Source organism: Halyomorpha halys, unplaced genomic scaffold (genome assembly GCF_000696795.3).
Source record: "Halyomorpha halys isolate HHAL.00 unplaced genomic scaffold, Hhal_1.1 Scaffold500.1, whole genome shotgun sequence".
NCBI classification, from domain to species: Eukaryota; Metazoa; Arthropoda; class Insecta; order Hemiptera; family Pentatomidae; genus Halyomorpha; species Halyomorpha halys.
The window spans coordinates 786,856-812,153 of NW_027111990.1; the positions used below are offsets into that span (position 1 = coordinate 786,856).

Consider the following 25,298-nt stretch of genomic DNA (forward strand, 5'->3'; position numbering starts at 1 on the left):
TTCTTCCAAGCAAAAGTGACGAAAAGGGGTGGAGGATTAGACCACGCCCCTTGAAGACAACTTTACGTAGAAGTTAATAGGGATTTAACACATTAAAGTAATTATCTGTAAATCGTTCATTTAATTGCAAATGTGGAAGTAGTAGTAAATGTTATTTCCAATAATTTGGTATATCTTTAATGAAAATCCATTAAGCCGTTCTCGAGAAATTCATGATTTTTTCTCTTTACATACTCATTATTAGGATGATTCTTTGTCCCCTTTCCTTCTGGAAAAATGAAAAATTTTTATCGAACGAATTCCTGAAATAAGGAGTTTCGAAATTGATCGACCATTCTTTTATCTGCGGGGACTCCATCGCTTGGTAGGTTTCTGTAACAGCTCTGAAAAGGGCTTTTTTTTTTCTAATATTCCCTCTTCTTAGCCATTTCTGGTATACGGGTTGCGGTAGCAGTGTGACATGCGCATGCCACTGCTCCCAAATATCAACAATTTATGAAGTAAGGGGTTCCATCGGTTGAGCGCCTGATGGGGTTACATCTTGTCCTCTGCATCCATCTGGAAGGTCCAGCTCTCCTGGTTCGGATCCGTTCGGGTGCCACCTGCAGCTCACCAGGCTTCCTAGTTCCAGTCCGATTCAACATCCCCTTTTCCGGTGGCTCGTCAAGCCCTTTTAATCGTGAAATGCGTGGGGCCTACTACCCCGTAAACGAACTGGTTTAAAAAGGGATAGTTCTCTTCTTTCATCAGGCGGGGGAAGACCGTCTCGGCGAGGGCGAAAATCCCGGTCTTTCTGGACAGCCTATCTCAATGTCCTTCCATGGCGGAGTATCCACTATTACGTGTTCTGCTGTTTCAAGAACTCCACACGTGGGACAACGGGGGCGATGTTCTTTTCAAAGCTCTGTAGCTTTCCCCGGAATCCCCTAGTCCTGTTAGGATCTCTGACCTAATAGTCTAAGATGACCTATCGAGCCTTCAATCTTGATTGGACGGTGGGGAAAATTTTTCTCAAAGTAGCGTCCTTCTTGCTTGCTACTCACAGCCCATTCTACTCCTCTATTGTGTCCTTCCGCAACATCTTCTTCCATAGGTTTGGAGTCTCACCGATCCTCTCCCGGAGTTCCTCCGGTAGCGTTTTCAGTCCCCGTCTCTTCACCTCATACTTAAGGACATCCTTAAATCGAAGAGGTCGAGGGGCATCGCTTCGGCCAGCATTTACTCCGCCTCATGTGACACTGTTCTGTAGGTCTTGGTGACTCTCAGCAGAGCCAATCTCTGTGCTTGCGTGAGGTTCCGGTTCCACGCAGGGGATTTATACCGCAAAATACCCAGGATCACACCTTTATATGTGGTCATCATAGGGTACCTGGGGCCCCAAAACGCACCCCTATCCTGCTTAATCCATTGAATCACCATATCCTCTGAAAAGGGCTATGCATTTGTCCTTTATTTGTGTGCCAAAGTGACAAATGGTGTTCATATATCGCTAATATTTCAAAAAACCTTTCTGTTGCTCCCATTAGGGTTGCCTAAGTTAGATCTCTGTGGAGCCTATCCGCTCGTGATTGTGGTACTAACTTAGTTGGTGCTTCTAATACCTTGAATCGCACTTTCTAAGAGCTTTAAAGGGTTACTCTAAGGGTTTATCTCGTTTTGGTGAGGAGCACTGAATAGTGTTTCATTCGCCCTTCCAGTGGTGGCTTAGGAAGGCAGCTGTTAAATGTGTTAAAAGACACACAACTACGATTCTTCAGAATCATGTTCCTAGTTTAGAGGAATTTAATACTCTGTTAATTAAAATCGAATCTTAGTTAAATTCTCGCTATTTCACCACTTTCAAATGACCCTTCTGATTCAGAGGTTCTGACACCAGCACATTTTTTAGTTAGCCGCTCTTTCTGCATTCCTCCTAATGAAGGGCAGCGTTATGCTGATTCATAATTTAAATAGCATTGGTTATTTATTCAGCACATCTTTGATCAAATTTGGAGGAGATGGAGCTCAAAGTATTAGCATACCTTGCTGAAGTGCCTTAAATGTTATAAGTCAACTTCTAAAGAAGCATCCCTCTACTTCCTTTTCTTGATCCAACAAGTTCTGAGGACTGGTTAGCCTTGCACTTTTTACCCGCTAGGCCAGGAGACTCGTACCCTTCAGTACCGCTGGTACCCCTCCCAAAACCCCCACTTCGTCTATCTAAGCCTGTATCTCATTCCTACTTACGGTTGGAAGCTCAAAGCAATAGCGAATCAGTGAAGAAGGATCTTTCATGGACAAACTGTCGCAGACATTTGGAGCAGAAATCAGAAGACTAGGCTGAGTGACAATAACTACGCGTTCTCCGAAGAAGAAAATCACCACGACCGGACTACATCTTATAAATACGGAGATTCCTGGAAGTGGATGGTGATTTTAGGAATGGGGCATATGACTGCAAAGCCCCCACAACTAAGGATAATGAAGCAAAATCAAAGGGCAATTGAAATAGATAGCCAGTTTGTCTCATTTATAAAGTTTATTCTTTATTTATTTGTTAGTACAATAATTATTCAATTGATCAGTTTAAAACATTGTATATAATTAATGAATCATCACAACGGATAATTTATTTCCCTTCTGCATTACACAACTGTTTAAAACAATTTTTTTTTATTAATAATGATAGTATGAATGGAGTTTGAAGTTAATAAAATCAAATTAATTTGAATTATTAGCGTATTTTAATTTTGGGAAATGAGACGTTTTGGTCGCTTTGGGACTAATTTTCGTTAGAATTAAAAAAACTAAACAATTGGTGATTAATTTTTTACCAGGTACAGCAGATAATTGGATGTATAAGCCTCTAAGTATCATGTCTGAGGGAAACGACTATAGCACTGGTCCGATTTAGATATTTGTTTTGTGAATAAATAAATTATTTTTTAAATGAGTGGCTATACTGTTCTAGGAGATGTCAAGTTTTTAATTTTTCGAAAAACTGTATATATAAACCAAATAACAACCATTAATAATTTCAGCATCATGGGCATTTTCGAGGAAATTTTAGGTTTGTATTGTAGAATGAAATTATCTTTCAATTTAGAGACTATAATCATCTATGAGGTGTATGATTTTTGAGTTACTTGGAAAACTATTATTTATATATGTTTGTGGAGGGAGGCGTGTGTGAACAGCCTAGCTCAGAAATCAAAAGTCGTATAAAACTAAAATCACATATTTAAGGCCTGGAATGTGACAGCAACATATTCGATAAAATCAACTCACTGGAAGTGCTACTTTATAGAATCGATTTTTTTTTATCGAATTTCTCAAAAACGGCTGTAGCAATTTTGAATAAACTCGGTATATCAAAGTAAAAATAAATGCTCTTTAATATCAGTTAGTTCGTATCCTCATTGGAATTTCAATTTGGATCCCTCATAAGTACTTTAAATTTTGTTTGTTTGAAATAATTAATCATCTCACAGAGTTATTAATAGTAATCAATAGATAAGTATAAATTATGGAAGGATTTGATAGTTAAATTAAGGAGAAATTTTTTTTCCAGGTCGAAAACACATTTCCGGAAATAAGAGTATCAATATACTCTAAGTATTTATTGTTGGAAAGCAGAGGATTTTAGAAAAATATTAAGTCGTAGAAGGTAATGGAGTAGTGGATGAAGCATAAATAAAAGGTCTGTTCTGACGACTTTTTGCCTACCAAGTACAGGTCATTTTTTAAAGAATGTCATGGCAATGTTATAATTCTATTGTTTTACGCCTGTAATTAGAAAAGCGTTAGAATTGTTCACTTATACTGAGTTGTAATTTTTTTTATTGTTATTTTTTTATTTATTTAATTAATTTGGTAAGGTGGCGTAATAAAGAAGGGGAATAAAGCATCTGTTGTGATGATTCTTTAATCAGAATTTATTATTTATTGATTATTTTAGCCTAATTAATCAAATCGTTATTGTACTAATAAACAAATGAAGAATGTACTTTATTGTTGTGACAACATAGCTATGAACTATTTCTAATCAGCAGCTACTTTCAATAAAATATTATACATTGTAGTTGAATTGTAACATATGTTCATAACGGGTACGTCATAACATTAATTTTTTTTTTAAATTTTTAAGTAACAACCAATATCATCAATTCGAGTTGATGGGTATAGAACCACTCAAATATTCATCAATCTGAATGAGTGGTGAATTATTTAAATTTCTCTATCTACTATAAGTGAGGTGTTACTGGGATTATAAAAATACTAAGATAACAGATTGATACGTAATCAGTTAAATGATCCGTTATCAAACCAGTAACTGATCATTGTCAAAGATAACTACTGGCAGGAGGTGAGAATTTAGTATTTTTTTTTCGCTGACTCGTTGCAATATAAACAACATACATGTATATCATGGGATGAATAATTCATAATAGATTGTGTGTTAAATAGTATTTATATTAATCAATGAATACGCTAATGTCTGATGTAAATGAGTTTATTTTTTAACAATATCTTTCGCCACCTTTTCTCTCCCATTCCATTTACACTTCCATTCAACGAGACAATTTTGTTTTCGTGTGTCCTTGTGCGTTATCAGGGCGTCCCGTAGTCATTTTGACACGCGGTTCTAAGGACTGAGCTGGCTATGATTCAGCCAACTAATAATATCGTGACTCCCCCCTTGTTTCATGGTTTCAGAGATAAAAATACACTTATCTGTGTTAAAGTCCAGTAGTGGCAACCATGTCGAGGCGTATGCAGGACAAGGAGAAGGCCGAAATGATAAAGAATGTGATGTTGGAGACACGCGCGGAACCCTACACCATCGGTTCCGAATACGATTCTTTCTCTAGATCTACTGTTGACTGCGACCAAGTATATGAAAACCTTTTTATTGGAGATAGGTATAATTTTTTTGTAGATCATGTAGATACATGTTAAAAAAGGATTTGATTTGGTTAATTATTAGAATCCAAAGTGTCAGTACCTGAGATCGTTCCATTATTATTAAATACATATGGAGTTAAAAAAATTCCTGAAATAATCAACTATGGACGATGTTGTTTATGTTTTGTTTTGTTATACTATTTGTCAACAGGGTTTTGTTTGTCATATTCTAATTTTATCTTTTATCAATCTTGCTTTAATTAACTAAGTCTTAACACTTTTTATTTTTGTTCAGATATTTCGAGTATTTAATGACTGTTCACTTGTTTACCTTCAATATAATTGTCTTTTTGAATAGAGGAAGAAGCAATTGTAATGTAGTAACTCATGTCACATTAAATAAACTGCAAATGGTTTATTTAATCAATAATCACGGAGAGGGGGGAAAAAGTCAATTATTAGGGTCAGATATTGGTTTACTGAATATTTTGCGATTTTTGGGTATAAATATAAAATATAAATATATATTGACTGTTTGAGAAAATAAACAAATGTTTGCTCATTTAATCTAAATATAATTCAATATTTTGTTAATCTCTTTCTAGAAAATAATGAATGGAAAATAAAAAAATGTAATGTTAATTGAAAACTTGGAATATAGAAAATTGAAAAAGTTTTACATCCTGTATAACCATCAGTGTAAACGAATAATGTTCATTATAAATTGTAAATTTAATATTTTACTTTACGATGTATGTGGTATGCTTCATAAATTGTGTCGTTTATGAAGTTTTGTTTTTTTAAAAAATGTTAATGGATGTATTGCGTTTTAATAAATCTCCCAATTTTTTTGTTAGATATTATATTTTTTTTAGATTATTTGCCAACATTAAAAATATAAAGATCCTGGCCCTTCGAATTATGGACATAAGATAAATTCGATTAAATTTGAATCAATATTTAATTGATTATTAAATTTAATTTCGTCTTGCCAACAAGGAATCCTTTGTCGTTTTATTTCCATCTTCCTATTAATCTTACTATTATTAGAAAGGTTCTTGTCCCATTATTTTTAAATAGGTTTCGTGTGTTTTGATTACAGTATTATGTTTACACGATTATCAGTCAGCAACATTTTCATTTTCAATTAATTATGAAATTAAGTAAATGAGTTGTTGTGTATAATAATAAAGGCTCAGCGAACCCGAAGGTTCGATCCCGATACCACCATTAGTGTATTGATAAAAGGATGCAATTGCTTTTTTTTTTTTAATTTAATTTTTTTTGCTTTATAGAATATTTCAATATTTTACCCTCATATCGTTAACGAAACTAATAGATGAAAATAAAAATCTTTAGCGACTAAATGGTTTTGATAATGTTACCGAAGTAAATTATACCGTTTTCGAATTCTATTGAGTTCGATTTTTCAATTAGTAATGTCAACATGTATGTAGAAACTTGGCCAAGGCTAAGATTTTGAAACAGAAGTGACATTTAAAAAAAAACAACATTTCGAAATTTAGCAAACGTTTTGGAGTATAGTACATTATCTATCCATTTAAATCCATCGAATCGAATTCGTAAATGGATAGAAGATTTTGTTACTTTTTTTTTTTAATCTTTCAACAGATCTATTTTTTTTGCACAGTAAATGGATATTATTTTATTCATTAGAGATTTGTAAATATTTTTTACATTATGTTCTTGCTTTTGACATTATGTTCTCTCAATTATAATTTTTTTATTTACTTTTTAGAAGTTTCAGTTTGATTTATTTATGTTTTGCTCCCTACTCTCTAATATTAGATTATTATTTCAGCCTTTATTGCAATGCAAATGGATGTTTAGTTATTCATTCAAAATTTCTTAATACGGACTGATAACATTATTCGCTCTTTATTGTGAAATATCATTTTCTTTTTTCAATTTAGTATTAGTCGTTACATTTTGATTTGATATTACGTATTTTATGTACTTTCTTTTATTTATTTTTTTTTTGCTTCTATTCTCTATTATTGTAGCCTTTATTGTAATGTATATGTATGTTCTGTACTTTCTGTGATAATTTTTAATTTATTATTGGGAGTTACATTTTAATTTAGCATTATTTATGTTATTATATTATTTTGTATTTTATTTGTTGATTTTTCGCTTTCTACTCCAAGACACTAAAGCCTAATTTTTGTTATCTGTATATTTCTTGTGAAGGGGCTCGTCCGAAAATAAATAAAATAATTTGATTATAATTTTAGTAATATGTCATAATGAGTCTTAACGTATCATAATAAATATCCTTAAAGGAAATACTACAAGAAATGTATAACTATTAAATTTTTCTGTATCATTTGATGTTCAAGAGTGAATATTACGATTCTGCGTTTCATTTATCTCTGAGCAAGTATTATCTGAGGATATGCACTCATAGCATACTTGGAAGCACAGTTGGCACTGTGTGAAGTGCAAGTCATTCACGATTAAGTAAGACACTCGCGTAGCCACGCACATACTCATACTTGAAGGGGGCTCTACAATTTTTTTTAACAACATTCCTTTATAAGCAAAACGCTAGTTAGAAAACATTAATTTATTAAGAATTTAAAAACTAACAACAGTTAAAAAATAGTTTTAACTTTGAAATGAAGTACTTTTCTTGGTTTTAGATTAGCAATATCAAGAATATATATAAATAATATATATAAACAGTTGATTATGGGGAGTATAGTCTCGTACAAAAGACACCCCTAACTATAATTAAAAAAAAAAGATAAAATAAATAGATAAGAATAATGCTTCTTAATATAAGAGAAAAGTAAAATTAATAAAAAAAATTTATGATATTTGTAGACTTTAAAACACAAACAATTGCCCTCTAATGGTAAAAAGAAACAAGTTAATTTGAAAAAAGGACGAGAAAATAAAAAATAAAAAAATAAATAAATAAATAATAATAAGTAAAATTGGGGTAGTGTGAATAATAAATTAATAAATATAGAATTTAAAACAGAATGTCCTGCAGCACCCTGGACATCTTCGGGTTGAGGTTGGGTTTTCCAGGTTGAAGGTCACTGCTCCTTTAACTGTCGGCAACTGGGAGTGAAACTTCATGAACCGTTTTTTGATGTTATCCTCTATTGATTTCATTTGTGATTCCCGATGCAATTGGCTATTTCTTATGAACCAAGGAGCATTAACTGCGATTCTTAGGACTTTATTTTGAAAAGATTGTAGTTTTTTCTTTTCGTGAAGGATGGCGCTCCCCAGTCTTCACAGCCGTACATTTTCTAATTTTGGCCTGAATTTTTGTAAATATAACAGTCGTTTCTGGTCTTAATTTGGAATTTCTGTTTAGGATCGGATATAGCATTGCTAACCTTGCGTAGGTTTGAGTTAGTTTGATGTTGACATGGTGGTTCCAAGTAAGGCGACGATCGAGGTGAATTCCAAGGCATCTTACTGTTTCACTGGCAGGATTCCATTTCACATTTTTACCTAAAACTTTTGAATTACATTTTTCAACGTTCAAGAATCCATTTAGTGAAATATTGTTCTAGATCATTAGGGAGACTTTACAAAGTGTTTCTAGCCATTATTATGTCATCTTGTTGAGAGAACACTGCTGCATCGTGAGCGAACATAGCAATGGAGGTGTGTGTGGACTGGATGATATCGTGAAGGTAGAATTTGAACAAAATGGGAGAAAGGACTGAACCTTGTGGAATACCGGCATGGATTTGTCTAAGGGTGGAATTTCTGTTATTAATTCTGACAGAAAATGTTCTACCAAGAATTACTTCTTAAAACTTAACTTATTTAGGTGCGTCAGTTTCTATTGACATCAATGATAAACTACTCAGTTATTCTTGAAGCAATCGTAATTTTCAGTTCCTTCTGGATTCTTTTTAATTTATGGATCAAATAGTACAAGAGTCCAAGAGAAGAAAAAAGTCGATTATTTTACACCCATTTTTAATTAATTTAATGAAAACTATGCATAATTACTAATCGAAATTGATGAGTCTGCCAAGCATAGGTAAGGGGAATATAAAATGGTGGCTATTTCAAAACCTTAAAAAATATTAATTTTTCATTCGAAGGTTTATGTCTTAAAAACTACCAACAACAACAGAAAACCTAGAAGAGAATATCATTTAAGGTAGAGTAAATTTTCTAAAATATGAGGTTAATAGAGCGATTTACATTTAGTGGTATTCTAGAAATAGCTTTTTAAAGAGAAACATTTCATAAAAAAATGTACTGAAAGATCAGTAGTCAGTGAATTTATTTTGAGAAATCTATAACTCAAAAACCATTCGACGTACAGATGTCTTTTAGTACTCAAATTAAAAACAGTTTAATGGAATATAAAGTAGTTTATTTCGTTTATCTTCGTAGGAGTAGTAGTTTTCATGATATTTGCACAAATAAATTGATTTATAGTTGTTCGGACAAATTTTCATGTCCAAAATTTATATTCATATCCGAATATCATAAAAACTACTACCCCTAAAAATATACGTGCCAAAAACTAATTTATAGTAAGTTTAATTACCTTCATTTTGAGTACTGGCAGACATATGTACGTCTTATGGTTCCACAGAAATAATTTTTTTAAAGCAAACATTTTATCCGAACAACTAGAAATAAACATTTTGTGAATTTCTTTTGTCAAATATCATAAAAAAACTACTGTTCTTACAAAGATAAACGTTATAAACTATTATATAGTAAATTTAACTAGCTTTAATTTGAGTGCTGGCAGACATCTGTACGTCAAATGGTTCCTGAAATATATTTTTTCATAAATCAAACTAATTGTCCGAAATACTATAAATCAATTTATTTTAGCAAATATGAAAACTACTACTCCTACGAAGATAAACGAAATAAACTACTAAATATTACATTAAATTAGGTTTAAATTGAGTGCTAATAGACATTTGTACTCGAATGTTTTTTGAGAACTAGATATATCAAAAAAAATTAACTTACTACTGATCTTTCTGTACATTTTTTCATGAAATGTTGCTTTTTAAAAAGCCATATCTCGTATACTATTGAGCATAAATAGCTGTATTAGAGCTCATATTTTAGCAAATTTACTCTACTTTATACGATTTTCTCTTAGGTTTTCTAGTGTTGTTAGCTTTAATTATATAGAGCTACGAGTGAAAAATTAATTTTTTTTAACGTTTTGAAACAGCCACTATTTTTTATTTCTCCTACCTATACATGGCAGACTCATCAATTTTGACTAGTAATAATACATAGTTTTCATTAAAGTAATAAAAAATTGGGGTGAGATAACTACCTTTTTTTCTTCCCGGCTTTTGTACTAAAAGGAGTTAGATACTGCCTTTAAAAACTTTTAGATTAATAGAAACCATGGTGAACACGAGAATGCTATCTTGTGTTGGCATTTCTAAAAGAATTGGACGAACTGATGAGTCAACATGACTAGAATTACTTTATTTATATCCAGTGTTGGCCTAGACATTTGGCGCCTGCAGTTACGTCATGAGTACCCTTCCCCTATGCTGTTGTGTATCACATTATATTTAATTCCTATTTCATTCAATATATCTCTAATTAAGTTGTTTTATAAACAGAATAAAATTAGTTTATCCCATTCGCCTTATAATTTTAAAATATTCTAAGTCCAGGTCGGCGCACTCATCATTGGTTCGGGATTCTGGTTCCTGAAGACGCCACTTTTTAAAATTATCCTTTGTTTTGTTTCTTTCATATCTTTTTCCTTTTCTATTATATTATATATTCTCTTAAAAAATAATTATTTTCTTAATTAAAAATATAATTTTCATTATGTCAATTCGAGCCCTTTGGTCACTTCATGTGATGTGTAGTAATTGATTACCGATAATCAAGTATGGTATCGATGTATTGTTTTATTACTTACTGGACTTGAAGTAATGAGTCAAAAATACTAATATATGCTGGGGCAAAGTTGCCACCTCTACCATTAGGGATGTTAGATATCGATATTTTAATTAAAATAATATGTTTTGTTGAATTTGTTTTTTAGCAGCCTGAAGATGGGGGAAATCTCCCGAAACGTTGCTGATGATATGAAATAAACTGTTGTATTTTAATAAGGAAGAAATTGTGTCATTCACTAAATCCATTTTAATTAAAATAATCAATATTTTGCCGTTGATTTTAGATGTTCCTTGCACCACTTATTAGAGGATTTATTACTAAAGCGTCATTAGTCATCACATCTTTCCTCATTGGGTGTTTGCTGAAAGATTTTAATGCAAATGCTCAATAAAATTCTAATTCTCAAATAGTTTTGGAATCGGGGTGGACCGCATATGGTTCAATCTTTGGCCTAGTGGTTCTAGATGTATGGGGGCTGGGAACCATTGTTTACAAAATAATTTATTTTAAAATTATTTTACACGATTACGGAGGCCCATCCTTGCAATCAAACAATATTGTGTAGCATGTAAATAAAATTGTATTTCATTTATAAATTTTCCAATGTATTGAATGATTACTATAGGAAAAACTCTAAATAAAAAACTAATATATATGAACAACATAAGCAAAACATGTTTTTTAGTATTTTAGAGAGGATTTGTGGTAGTTGCCAATTTTTTTGTTGTTAAAATAATCATTTTTTTTACTAAACGTTTTGGTAACCAATGAAATACCATATTCAACAGGATCTTTCTTTGATTTTAGTTCTCTGATAATTTTTCAGTTTCTTTTGTGGAAGTCATTTGAAGATGTTATTTTTAAATATTCGCGATCAGAGTTACTAATTTTACTGGGTTACGATTTTTTTAATCCCATCGATGAAGTGATAGAGTGGTCTGTTTGAAAATGTTTAACTAGTTAATTAGGCTTTATCTTTATCCCGGTTGGCATAGCTGTTTTTATGTTTTGAGGGATGAATTTACTGATATTGTTTAGTGAAGGTCAAAATATGTGCACAATTTTAATTTTTCCTACTATTGAGATGATTTCTAGTATAAATATTCAGTTTGTAATAAATTAGTATGGTCTTGAGATTTTTGGTACAATGGAAGCTTCTTTTCAAATTATATTACTTAGAGTGCTCCCAATGGGTAGTTTCTCTGCACTCCTGTAACACTCCATAATTAACTGACATCAAATTTACTTAATGTATTATAATGTACAGTTGTAAATAGCAATAAATAAGTCCACGGATGAATATTTTATTAGTGCTTTTAATCGAAAAGGTAAATTATTTGTGCATTAAAGTTGATCGGAGTGTTATGGGACAAATGACGATACTGACTCTTTGATATAATTTGATTAAAGTGTGGTCGATTTCTATTGGATCATTAAATGTCGGATTTAATTCTTATTCGAGGATTTAGATCTTTCCAGACTTTCTACCAGTCTGCGTTTTTTAATATAAATTTATTTGTTTTTAGATATGTAGTTATTGAGGATAATTTATGAAAAGTCACACATTACATTAAAATTGTAAATAAGTTATGAATCGACACATATTACATTTTTTTTTTATTAATTCAATGACAGTACAGTGTAATACAAAAATAAATGGTATAAGTGAACAGCCTTGCATAAAAACAGAAAAATTCATACGAGGAAAAAAGTATGTTTACATATGTATATTTTAACTTAGATCAGATTTACTAAATGTATTATAATGTACAGTAGTAAATAGCAATAAATAAATATTTAAAAAACAAAAACATGTATATATTCTTTCCAGACTCACAACAGCATGAGATCTAACATGATGATAGACCCACAAAAACTAAAATATCAAACCTATCTTAAATTATATAAACAGAAAGCTTGGTTTACCATTTATTTTTTTTTTTTTAAAGACAAGAATGGATGGAGAAGAATCTAATGGGGAAGACTATAAAACTAAAAATCGATGGTCGCAATCATCCAAACTATTAATAAATATTACGAACGTGTGGTCGTTAGTAGTTACAAGCGCGACTCCTGGTGAGTAGAAGGCATCGAAATTCAATTATATTCGCTCCATGGTAGATTTGTCTTTGTATATTGGCTCATTATTGTATTGAAATTTAATATAATCAACATCTTTATTCAATTTCTTATAACTGGACAAAAGATGCAGATGAAGAAGGGTTTCCCATTCCTTAACATAATAATTAATATTCCATGACCTTAACTCGCCTGTAAGGGATATATAAAATTTCAGTATGTGTATTCTTGTTCAGACGTAATTTTTTCAGTTTTATGTAACGTGCAACTCCTTATCAACCGGCTTTTCTTTGAGGTTTCTTCATAAACGTGAATAGATTTTTTTGTAAATGAAAAACATATGTGACTTAAGGAAAATAAATAATGTTAAAACCCAAAACATTAGAAAGTGCGTTTATGTTTCATTTACAAAATCGAAAAAAGTTACCAAATTTATGAAATACAGTATCACAGGAAAAGACGATTCAGTTCTTTATACATTTTTTATTTAAGGTAAAAATTAAAATTTCCTTCGAAATTCACCGGGCATCCACTTTGGACCCCGCTCTTTCCTCTCCCAAGTTTCGGCCTTCACCTACGGTTATACAAGGAGGCGATGTGGTTAGCATCAATGCTCAAGGTTTTTCCGTATTCCCTATTTCCCTAATGATATAGTACAAAATAAAATATCTAGTAAGGACAAAAAAAAATCAACAATACTTTGATTTTAATTGGAATTTAATTTTACTACTATGTTGCCGATTTGGCCAGAACCAGATACCAACCCTTCCATAATAAACTTCCCAACCACCCAAACCAACTCGTTTCTAACCTGGCTTCTCCTTCACTACCTAATGATCCTCCTAGGCGTCTGAAAAGAAGATGGCCTCGAGATCTTCTCCTTTAGAAATGTTTTTTGGGTTCTATCAATGGGTAGATTCTCCACATGTTTTTATCATGTCACAATATCACTTACAGCAAATTTACTTGATGTTTATATATGTATACAGTTGTAAATATCAATAAATAAATTATTAAAAAAAAAAATTTACTACTATTTAAATTATTGTTCCACCATACTTTTGTAGGATTACTAAATAATTTAGTTTTTACTTCTAGGATTCTTTCGAATCGATAGGTTGAATTTTGAAACGGTACACAAATTCTTTTGTCATGAAGCAAAGAAATGATAAATGAAGAATCAACGGGAAGGATTTCACTAACTTTTTTTTAAGTCATATTATTTTTAAGTTCTTATGTTCGATACAAATGAGTACAGGTTAGTGGGTTAGTAGATTACTTATTTAGAGCAATGAGTCAGTTAAAAATAATCGACAATTCTCTTTGTGACAACCTCAACTCAGAGGCCAAAAATTATATTTATATTGTTCCATTGTTATGTTTTATGTTATGTTATATGGTCCAGTTGATATAATAGGATTGGCTAAGGAACCAATTTTTCTAACCCCATTTAAAAAAATTAAATAAAAATTAAGAGTTTAATTACAAATTAGCATTGTGAAGACTTACTAAATTTGGAGAAAATAAAATTAAAATATATTTTATTTATTATAGAATAGAAAAATATTAAAGTAATATATATGACGTTAACTAAAAGACACGGGAATACAAATTAAATAAAAAGCAACATTGACTATTTAGATTTAAAGAAAATAAGATATTTCTCAGCCATTATTTTGTTCGACAGAACACTAAAGTTTAAGTTCAAATTCAAAGATCATCATCTGAGTCGGTATAAGAGGTAAGTTCACTAGGGCTTGGTCAGTGGGCAGGAGCGACAACGTGCTCCAAGCCCCGGAGTCAGGGTTGTATAATTGGACCATGGGGGCAAATTGGCACTTGGTTCCGGGCGACGAGGCTCAAGGTGACTCCAGTTCTCCAGCTTCCATTATTTTAATATTTCTGAAAAATACTTCATAGGCTTTTAAAAAAATAAGAAATAACAATACTTATAAATTTTAAGTATTGTTACTTATAATTACTTTTCCAAGGGTTTTTACAATCTTCTTTTTTTTTTCTTTTTTTTTTTTTTTACAGAAAGAAATACTATACCCATAGGGTTGGGAATATTTTTATTAGAAAGACGGTGAAAAAATCATAAATATGATCACGTTTACAAAATTCCACTTTATGAAGTGCTTGAAAATAAGTAATAATGTTGAGAACGCAATATTTTAAAATGGCATTAAGCTTCAATTTCGAAGACATCGCAATGCCTACTTTTCTACAACTGTTAGTGCGAGTCATAATATATTATAAAGCAGATTAAGGCGAGAATAATGATATTAAAAAGCAAATGTCTACAAACCCCATGTTTTTGGCCAAGCGCCAACTGCACGTGTAACCACTTAGTTGGAAACCAGAAGTGGTTGGTGAAACTAGAAGCAGGGTCGGAAACCGTTATTAATTTTTTTAAAAATAAATTTCGCAATAACGGTTACTGCATAGTTTTTATTTCTAAAGTTAACAGATAACTGTTATGAAAGCATTTTTATTATTAAAACAAGGGATAACTTTTATTTAAAAAGATTTCTCAATAAAAAACATTTAACAACTTTATATAAATAAAAATTGGCCTTTAAATAAATTTTAGTTTAGTGTTTATTTTTCCAAACAGACAAAAATAAAGATAAAAGATGTGTTTAATGACCTCCTGGCCATTACCTTGGAGTAAACTGTTTGATAATTGCCGTCATGACTCCATTTGGTGTCATGACAGTACTATCGCGCTAGGCCCGTTGTGATTGTTGATAGTACGTGTCAAAAAAGTCAAGCCAATTTACACAGTGATACTTTTTATAGCCATGACGACAACTGTCAGGTTTAAATGATGCTTGTAGAACTTTTAATTATGGTTCGAGGAGAAGATGTTTAACGTCTTTGTAAGTAATAGCAAAAAAATTATATAATACTACTAGTGTATATATACTACTAGTGTGGCTCTACAGCAGCTTCCGCCAACTGACTCGGTTCCTTGCAGCCGCCATCCAATTCCGAAGCCCCAGTATTTGTTGTATCAGCTGAGACACCATCAGCCCATCGCAGCTTTGGTCTTCCTGTTCTCCTGGTACCATGGAGTGGCTCCATCAGTAATTGTCTTGGTGGATCCTCACTGGCCATCCAAACGACGTGTCCTGTCCATCTCAGTCTTGCAATTTTCAACACTCGAACTATATCGGGCTCCTTAAACATAGTGTACAGCTCTTGGTTTTTCCTCCTTTTCCACTCTCCTCCGATGAGAAGACCACCATATAAACGTATAAGTATTCTTTTTTCAAAGACTAGGAGTTCCTGTTCACAAGCCCGAGAGGTAGTCCAAGTCTCACAACCATACAGCAAGTCTGGGCGCACTATTGTCATAGAAATTATATAATACTGTTTTTTAAAATAAAAATATTTGCTTATTATATTATGTCAGCCCCTAAATCTTATAGTGTCGGAGGACTTATGGAATATGTAATAAGGGAAAATAAAATCTTGAATATTGTCCAACAACCATAGAAAAAAGAAAACATTTATTTGCCCCATTAGGAATTATAAAAATCTTTCATATTTTATATTTTACTTCTAGCAATAAGATTTGGTTATTTTTTCAAATAAATAAAATCAAAGGTTATTAATAATTTGGAATTTAAGTCCTGTCAGACTATTTAAATGAATATAAGACCTAGCTTATATTATATATATAACCGTAGACTGATATAAGAAATTTAATCAATAAAATCAAAAGCCATTTTTGAGAAAATCAGTTTTATATATCATTAAATAATCATTACTTACGATTCGAGTTCAAATAGCTCAAATTTTGAATTCGAATTTTTGACGGAATTAAACTGCTTATGTGAGCAGACTTGTTGCAAAACGAAAATTCGTACGAAACTGAATTTACATATTTAGGGCTGGTGTATCCCTAGATTAATTTCTTGATTTTGATTAAACTCGGTATATCTATGTAAAAACTAAATGATATTTTTCATCAGGTAGGTCTTATGATGTAGTGTATGATATAAGTTAACAGAGCTTCAATACTCCAAAAATCTTCCTCTAAAATATTTTTAATTCTTTCTTAAATAAATCAAAAATTGTACCCTTATTAGTCTCAACACTTTTTATTTCAATAGTCTAACGTTTCGGCCATTTCGGCCATCTTCAAGGACAATCGAACTTTAGTTTGTGTATATAGTAGTGATTTGGTAGATAATTTTAAAATAAGAAGATTTAGATATTTATAAATTTAAATAAAAAATAGGTTTTTTACTTATAATTAATGACCAGGGCAGAATAGCCTGCAAAACAAATTTTAAATTTTAATGTGAGGAAGAATTTATAATTGAAGATTGTCCTTGAGGATGGCCGAAACGTTTGACTGTTGAAATAAAAAGTGTTGAGACTAATAAGGATACAATTTTAGATTTATTTAATAAATAATTACCTGTAACAAGAAATTGAAATAATATATTTAAATTTTTAATTCTGTTTATTTGAAAGAATTAGTTATTTTGCATTGTTAACTGTAAATAAAAAAATGATTAACTAAAGGAGAAAAGGAGCAGTTAAAGACGGGAAAATCGGAGACAGCCGAGCGTGCCCGATCTCTCCGGATTGCAATCGCGTGTACACGGTTTTGTTAAAAAAAATATAATATAAATTTTTACAGCAACAGAAAAATAAAAATTTATTGTTTGAAATTTTCGCCTTCCAGGGAATGAGTCGTGAAGTTGTCTGATGCGTGCACCGCACATAATTTTGTAATTCAATTTATGTGTTCTATTAAAATATTTAATTCATTACACACCTGGGATCGAATTGATAACATTGTTTTTAAAAGCCTTTTGGTCCCAGATTATTCATTTGATGACATTAGTATTAAACCCAAGACCCTACACATGGTTAACGGTTATATGACATGATGCGGTGAAGGTGTTTTTAAATGAAGTAATCTATTTGTCGCAGTTATAAAATATGAAATGAGTTGTGAGCTTGCTGTACTGTAGAGGAAATGTTATCTACATTTCCTCTGTCCTCGGAATGAGATTGCAACTGACATTATTGTTATCAGATATAATATCCACAGCGCAATATTTCCATAAGAGTACTACGTATCTGGAGCATACGTTGCCGTAAAAATTATAATTTTTATTTCATTTTCGATGTAGGATTTAAGTAGAGATTTAATTTTAGAATACAAAGTGAAGGTAAATATTTGTTTGTATAATTTAATTACTATCAAATGAACATTTCAATTAGGCAACGTTAAGTAACAGCACACAATACTCAGTGGCGTATCAAGGTCTTCGTGTGCTCATGGCGGTCGTTTCTTTTACGCCCTCATTTTAGAGGTACAAACTGAAAATGAGAATAAATTTATTTTTTAAACCTCTGATAACAGTGAATTTATTTTAAAGCTATGTTTTAGTGTAGCCTACATCTTAAAATTATAAAATATAATGATAAAACCTAATTAATTGGCTAGTCAGTTTTGGATTTGTTAGATGCCAAAGATTGGATAGTAGCTTTCATTATTTTTTTTAATTTGTATATCAGTACAATAATTTTAAAAAGCAGAATTTTAATAAATATGAACTCATGGCAGCCTCAAAACCACACAATTCAAGTTTTTTTTGCCTACATTTCCAAAACAGTACCTCACAGCGGAAACCTTCTTGCATAATAAACTACATTCTGAATTGAATAACTATTACAATTTAATAATTCGGATATTACACATATTAATGGTATTGCTGGTTTGAATAATTATGTGTTACAGGATTATTGTTGCTTTAGTAACGTAGAGTTAGTTTAATTTGTTCCTCGGGAAATAACATGCAGTGACGTTAAGAGTGTCGTGATGCTGAGTGTGGCATTCTAGTCAGTACAAGAGCCGGGAAGAAAAAAAGGCGGTTGTTTCATCCCTATTTCAGATTACTTTAATGAAATCAATGTATAATATAATATTAAAAATTGATGAGTCTGCCAAGTATAAGTGGGGAAATAAAAAATGACGGCTGTTTCAAACTGTTAAAAAAATTAATTTTCCATTCGAAGCACTATATCTTTAAAACTACTAACATCAATGGAAAATCTAAGAAAACATCATTTAAAGTAGAATAAATTTGCTAAAATATGAGCTCTAATAGAGCTATTTACGTTCAATAGTCCCCGAGATAAAGCTTTTTAAAAATCAACATTTAATAAACAATGTACTGAAAAATCAGTAGATACTGACTTTATTTTGAGAAATCAATATCTCAGGAACCATAAGACGTATAGATATCAATCAGAACTCAAATTAAAGCTAGCTAAATGTACTACAAAATAAATTAAGGCTTCGTAGGATTAGTATTATTTATGATATTTGATAAAACAAATTCAGAAATGGTTAATTTCTAGTTGTTCAGACAAAATTTTTGATTTTTATACTTGATAGACTCATCAATTTAGACTAGTAATTATACATAGTTTTCATTAAAGTAATTAAATTATTGGGGTGAGATAACTGCCTTTTTTTCTCCCCTGCTCTTGTACTAACTAGAGTTCACACTCAGCATCCCGAAACTCTTAACGTCAATGCATGTTATCTTCTGAGGAACAAAGTCTGCGTTCCTAAAGCAGCAATAACCCTGCAATACATACTTTCGTGCTTCGTAGCTCAGCCCAAAAATGAAGTTTTACGAAACTGATATTACATATTTAAGGCAGGTATATGCTTGAGATGTTACAGCTGCTTTTTCGAAAAAAAATATGTTTTTTTGAGATGGTTAATTTGTTTACCGTATCAACGCTTTCCCATTTTAAGGCCTATAACTTACATAATTAACAGTTTTATAAATTTAAATCGTGTAATTTAAATTTTTTTTTAATTACACTCATATGTTTTGTTATGTACTCATGTGACCTTGTGTATGTTTTCTCCTTAATGATACACATTTCTAAATGATTATTTGATAGACTAAACCAACAATAACTCAGTAACATGGTGAAACAAGTTGTTTTTTCTCATTTATGGTTTTTGATTACAGAACCATTAGTAACTTAAATAGCTTGAAAATCAATCCAAAATGATATTAAAAATATGTAGATTGTACCGTAGACTTTGGTTACTTTCTGACTACCCTACCGGCTTTAGGACGGTCTTTATCAGATACCACATCAGAGAAAGAAATAATTATCTCCGGGGATATCTTTTGAACTCTTCTATTTAAAAATAAAAACTACTTGATGTACCAATACTCAAGCAGAGAAGCGACATGTTAGGACCGATCATGTGAATCTCTCCAAAATCGAAATTGCACTACCTGGAATTCCCGTATCTGATGTAACACGTGAAGCTCAGGTGGGATTCACATATCTTAAGATATGGATTATAAATAATTGGAATGAAAATTTTTCTTCTTCCAAAATTCTTGAATTCATACATAAAATTAAATGATTTTAATTTTCCTGTGCACACAGTCATAAAAATGGTCAAAAATAATATCATCTTATCAAGGTATGGTAAGAAATCAACCTAAAATAAAAATTCGAAATTTCCCACCCAACTAAACAAATTATTCCACTAACTTTCATAAAATCAGACACTACAGATTTAAATACCATCCATACAGTTTTCAATAATAATTCAATTAAGAAAAACGTTTAGTACTATTTGCTGGATTATATGCAAAAGCTTTAGTTATGCAGTTCAGCTGAACCCTCGAGTGACAGAAAAGTACGCTTTGGTTGTTTCCGTTTAGTTATAGCCTGTCTTGGACGAATCGGTTATTCTATATGTGATTATGGCTAAAAGATTTATGGAACCAGATTTATGACAAGAACTGTTCTTCGAGATTGTTAAAAAACAATATTCACAGACCGTAATACATTCAGTTACCTCCTTAGTTCTAGGCAGTATTTTTGATCGGTATTATCTAAATTTATTCTACTGCCATTTATCTTCTATCTATGCCAGTATTAACATCATTATTATAGTTGAAATGAGGTTTACCTCACCATTTACCCATTTGCCATGTACCATTTACCCGCTCCCCGAGGCACCTGAAAAGAAGATAGCCAATGTAAAATCCCCGAGACCAGCTAATGTAAAATGTCATTAGAGTGCTACCAATGGGTAGTTTCTCTACACGCCTTTAACACTCCAATTTATCTTAGATCAGATTTAGTAAATGTATTATAATGTACGGTTGTAAATAGCAATAAATTAATATTTAAAAAAAAAAAACATTTACCCGCACTAACAGGTGAAAAATTATACAATATAAAATAAAATATAAATTATCAATATAACTTTAATAAATTTAATGAAATTCTTTTTTTATAATGATTTATTTTTGTTCTTCAAACAATAATTAATATCTGTTCAAATTTTCTTATGCATATTATTACTAACAAATGATTATATCGTTTTTTTGTTATAAACACAGACTGGATTCCGTCATATAAAAGTGGAAATAATTTTGGGAAATATATAATAAAATTCCTAAAAAAAATTTAATGGGGATGATAGAAGTCCAATACGACTAAGCACGGGCGGATTTAGGATTACGCTTTATACTGCATTTTGGGAGTTTGGTTCGAACAACTAGCGATGTAAAAACTTCAGAAGACTGCTGTAAAATTTATTCTATTTTGTATTAAATTGGGTGTATTTTGTCGTACTTGCATTTTATCCCATTTTAAATTCCTCTATAATAATGAACATTTTTTCTTGACTTCTTTTTTTTTTTTTTTTTTTTTCAATTTTTCTCTAAGTGATCTTTTAGATGTAAAATGGTTGAAATTAAGTCTGTAGATTGTAAATTGTTACTCGAATAGAATTTGTTTCTAGTCCCTATGACAACTGGAGGATTAAAATTAATACCAATATATCCCACCAAATCACATTTACCCTTCGTCGTAAACCCATGACCTCTTGCCCTACAGTATCCTTTAATAATACTCCACTTATTCCTGGCGAACAGATCCGTTACTTAGGACTACATCTCGACAAACGACTGACATGGAATCCTCATAAAAGACTAAAAAGACAAGAAACTGCTCGTCAATTCCGACTATTACAACATTTACTAGATAAACGGTCTAAATTGCCAATCCATTACAAAAGACTGATCTACATGACTATTATAAGGCCTATCTGGACATACGGAGTTGAGCTTTGGGCTCCACTAAACTATCAAATTCCTCCCGAATCCAATCCTTACAGTCCAAAATCCATCGTAAAATCCTTAATGCTCCTTACTTTGTCACAAATGAAGTCATCCATCAGGACCTCAATGTTCCATATGTTGCCGATTTGGCCAGAACCAGATACCATTCCTTCCATGATAAACTTCTCAACCACCCAAATCCACTTGTTTCTAACCTGGCTTTTCCTTCATTACCTAATAATCCTCCTAGGCGTTTGAAAAGAAGATGACCTCGAGATCTTCTCCTCTAGAAATGTTATTGGAGTTCTATCAGTGGGTAGATTCTCCACATGTTTGTATCATGTCACTATGTCACCTACAACAAATTTACTTGTTGTATATATGTGTATACAGTTGTAAATAACAATAAATAAATTATTTTTAAAAAAGTCCATATGACTACGTACATTAGCGTAGTTAGTAAAATGTTTTAAAAGCATGGCCCTCCATAATTCACCGGAGATGAGATATATATGTAAGATATTTACCTCCCAAGTGTAAAAGTTTAACATTTAAATTTATTCAAAATTATTACTTTTAGCTCAATTGATACTTATTAAACTAATTGTTATTAGTATTTTAAGATATCCGAATAAAAAAACTAATTATGAGTTTTCTTTTCTTTTTTATGTTTCTTGGAATTTATTTTTCAAATAAATTCTGGAGGGGACAAGATGTCTTGAAGGGTGTATGGAAGAGGCAGGCTATTATTTATTTAGTAGTAAAATTTTTTTATGTTTGTTAATATATGGTAGTGTATATCCAATCATGGATTGATAAATATCCAGTGTGTTTTAGCAGCCAGATATTTGTCTGTTTTTGTTTAGTGGCACAAAACATCATTGGTCATCAACGCCATTTATACCTTATTTAATTGTGGTTATATTTGTTTAATTTAATTTTATTTATTTTTTTAAATTTGTTTATTATTGATTTATTATTTTATTTATTTTATTATCATTGTTATTTATTTTTATCCGTTCAATGCTATATTTTTGTCAGTAAACCTTTTGATTTTAAAAACTGAAACACTAATCTCTATTGTTTTATCATCGTCTCCGAGGTTTTTTGAAATATCTTTTTTAAAATCCTGTTTAAATCCTAAGCTATTGAGGTCTGATGTGAAATATGGAGCCAGATGTATTTAGGCAGCATTGCCGAATAAATCTTTCTCTCTGGGATAGAGAACTTTTTCAAAACTTACTCCAACCTTATTTACTTTATTTTAAATTTTATTTATTTATTTATTAAGTTTTCAAAATGCCAATTTATTTATGGTCCAGATTTCTGTTATTACTTAGTACACGATTACTCTGCAAAGAACTACTCCCTGGACTTAGATATAAAAATTTCTTCGTCTTCAGTTTTTATTATATTTATTGTATTTTCCCACAATTTATTTCTACTTTTATATGAAGGAACCCAGCTTTTATTACATGTATATAAAAATATACCCCTAAAATCAGACATACATCTGCAATAATTATAAAAAATAATTTTTACCATAATTCAGACAGAAACGAATATCTGGCAGTGGTAAAACGGTAATTAAGGATATAATAGGTTTGACTAAGCAACAAATTACGAACTGTTAGATCTTTCTTTTTTTTTGTTTTTCTATAAATCCTATCGAAAAGTGGATAGTACAATAAATTATATAACGTTAAATTTGACATCGAATGAGTTCCATTTCTACCAAGGGCATACCCAGGATCAAATTTCAGGGGGAGGCGAAGCCTTAGTCAATAAGGTTGTGACATTTCAGCACGGAAACGACGAATAAAACCAAAATTTAAAGAAAATTACATATAATTATAGTAGTTAGTGCTTTATTATTTATTAGAATTATTTTCTTGAAAAAAAATTTTTTATTAAATTCAAAAAAAATTTTCAACTCTAGGAAGGAGAAGGAAGCTGCCCCGTACTGCCCCCTCTGGGTATTGATTTATACTATTTCTACCACACTTAGCACAGAGAAGCATTTCTTAATTCATTTAGTTAATTAAGTAAATAATTAGGGGTTTTCAGCTGAAACAAATTATTAAGTTAAGATACCCATTAGACGAAAAATTTATTGTTTTTTAATTTGATATTTCATAGCTTTTTCAGTAGGAACCACTGTTACCATAGCCGAAAAAGTAAACTGATTCATTACTTAATTAACTACTAGAATTTTAGAACCGCAAGAAATGCATTTCTGTGTTGTGTTGTAGAAACTAATTTTTCAAAATTATTTGCAGACATATGTTTCATGAGTTTGGGTTTTATTTATCGGACTCTTGTACGGGACTTTTTCGTTAAATTCTGAATTCAGTCCTAAAGGATACTAAGTTTAACATATAATATACAATTTTTTTTTTAATACGCAAGTATGAACGGGATACTATCAAAATTAAAGAATAGAAAATACAAACAATGAATTTACCTGGTTAAAAAAATAATAGACGTAACATTATAAGACTCTTATAAATTAAGTCCTTAATTATATTGTTTAAATAAAAAAAATTAATTTCTTGAATATTTGAAAATATGATAATTGAAGTTACTGTAGGATAGGATGTAGTATCGAAGTTAAATTAATATTATTTAAATAAAATCAATTCAATTATATTATTTCAATTTCTTGAGACAAGGTAATTATTTATTAAATAAATCAAAACTTGTATCCTTTTTTGTCTCAACACTTTTTTATTTTTCCTTTTTTATTATAGTTAAAAATCTATTTTTTTAAACTTATAATTAATGAATGACCTGCAAAAGTAAACTCTAAATTTAATGTGAGGAAGAAATTATAATTGAAGATGTCCTTGAGGATGGCTAAAATGGCCGAAACGTTGGACTGGTGAAAAATAAAAAAGTGTTGAGACAAAAAAGGATACAAGTTTTGATTTATTTAATATATAAAATTAATTCTTTCCAATTAAGTCTCAACAATCTTCAATAATATTTCAAATGTCTAACGTTTCAGCCAACTTGGCCGATCTTAATTATAAATTCATAGGCTTGCATCCAACGATTAAAAATTTGAAGGCTATTGCGCCCATATAGTCAAATCAACATATGTACGCCTCTATTTCATTTAAATATAAATACTTTTGATTACAAATAATCTAAACACCAAAATCACTTACTTATCAACTATGCTATTAGTGTTTAGATTACTTGCAATTAAAATTATTTATATATAAATTAAATAGTTAGATGCAGGTAATTTGACTAATTTTAATAAACTGGTGTTTAGGGGATGTTAATTTT

The 25,298-nt window shown here is 30.9% G+C and overlaps 1 protein-coding gene across 1 annotated transcript in view; it reads left to right on the forward strand.

The window, feature by feature from the left end:
• The first annotated feature begins 4,650 nt into the window (after nt 1-4,650).
• Nucleotides 4,651-25,298, forward strand: part of LOC106683637 (dual specificity protein phosphatase 3) — a 31,447-nt gene continuing 10,799 nt past the window's right edge. Inside the window, exon 1 of the mRNA XM_014425241.3 lies at nt 4,651-4,901. Coding sequence (XP_014280727.1) covers nt 4,741-4,901 — 161 coding nt within the window. The 5' untranslated portion in view covers nt 4,651-4,740. The remainder of the gene's footprint in view (nt 4,902-25,298) is intronic.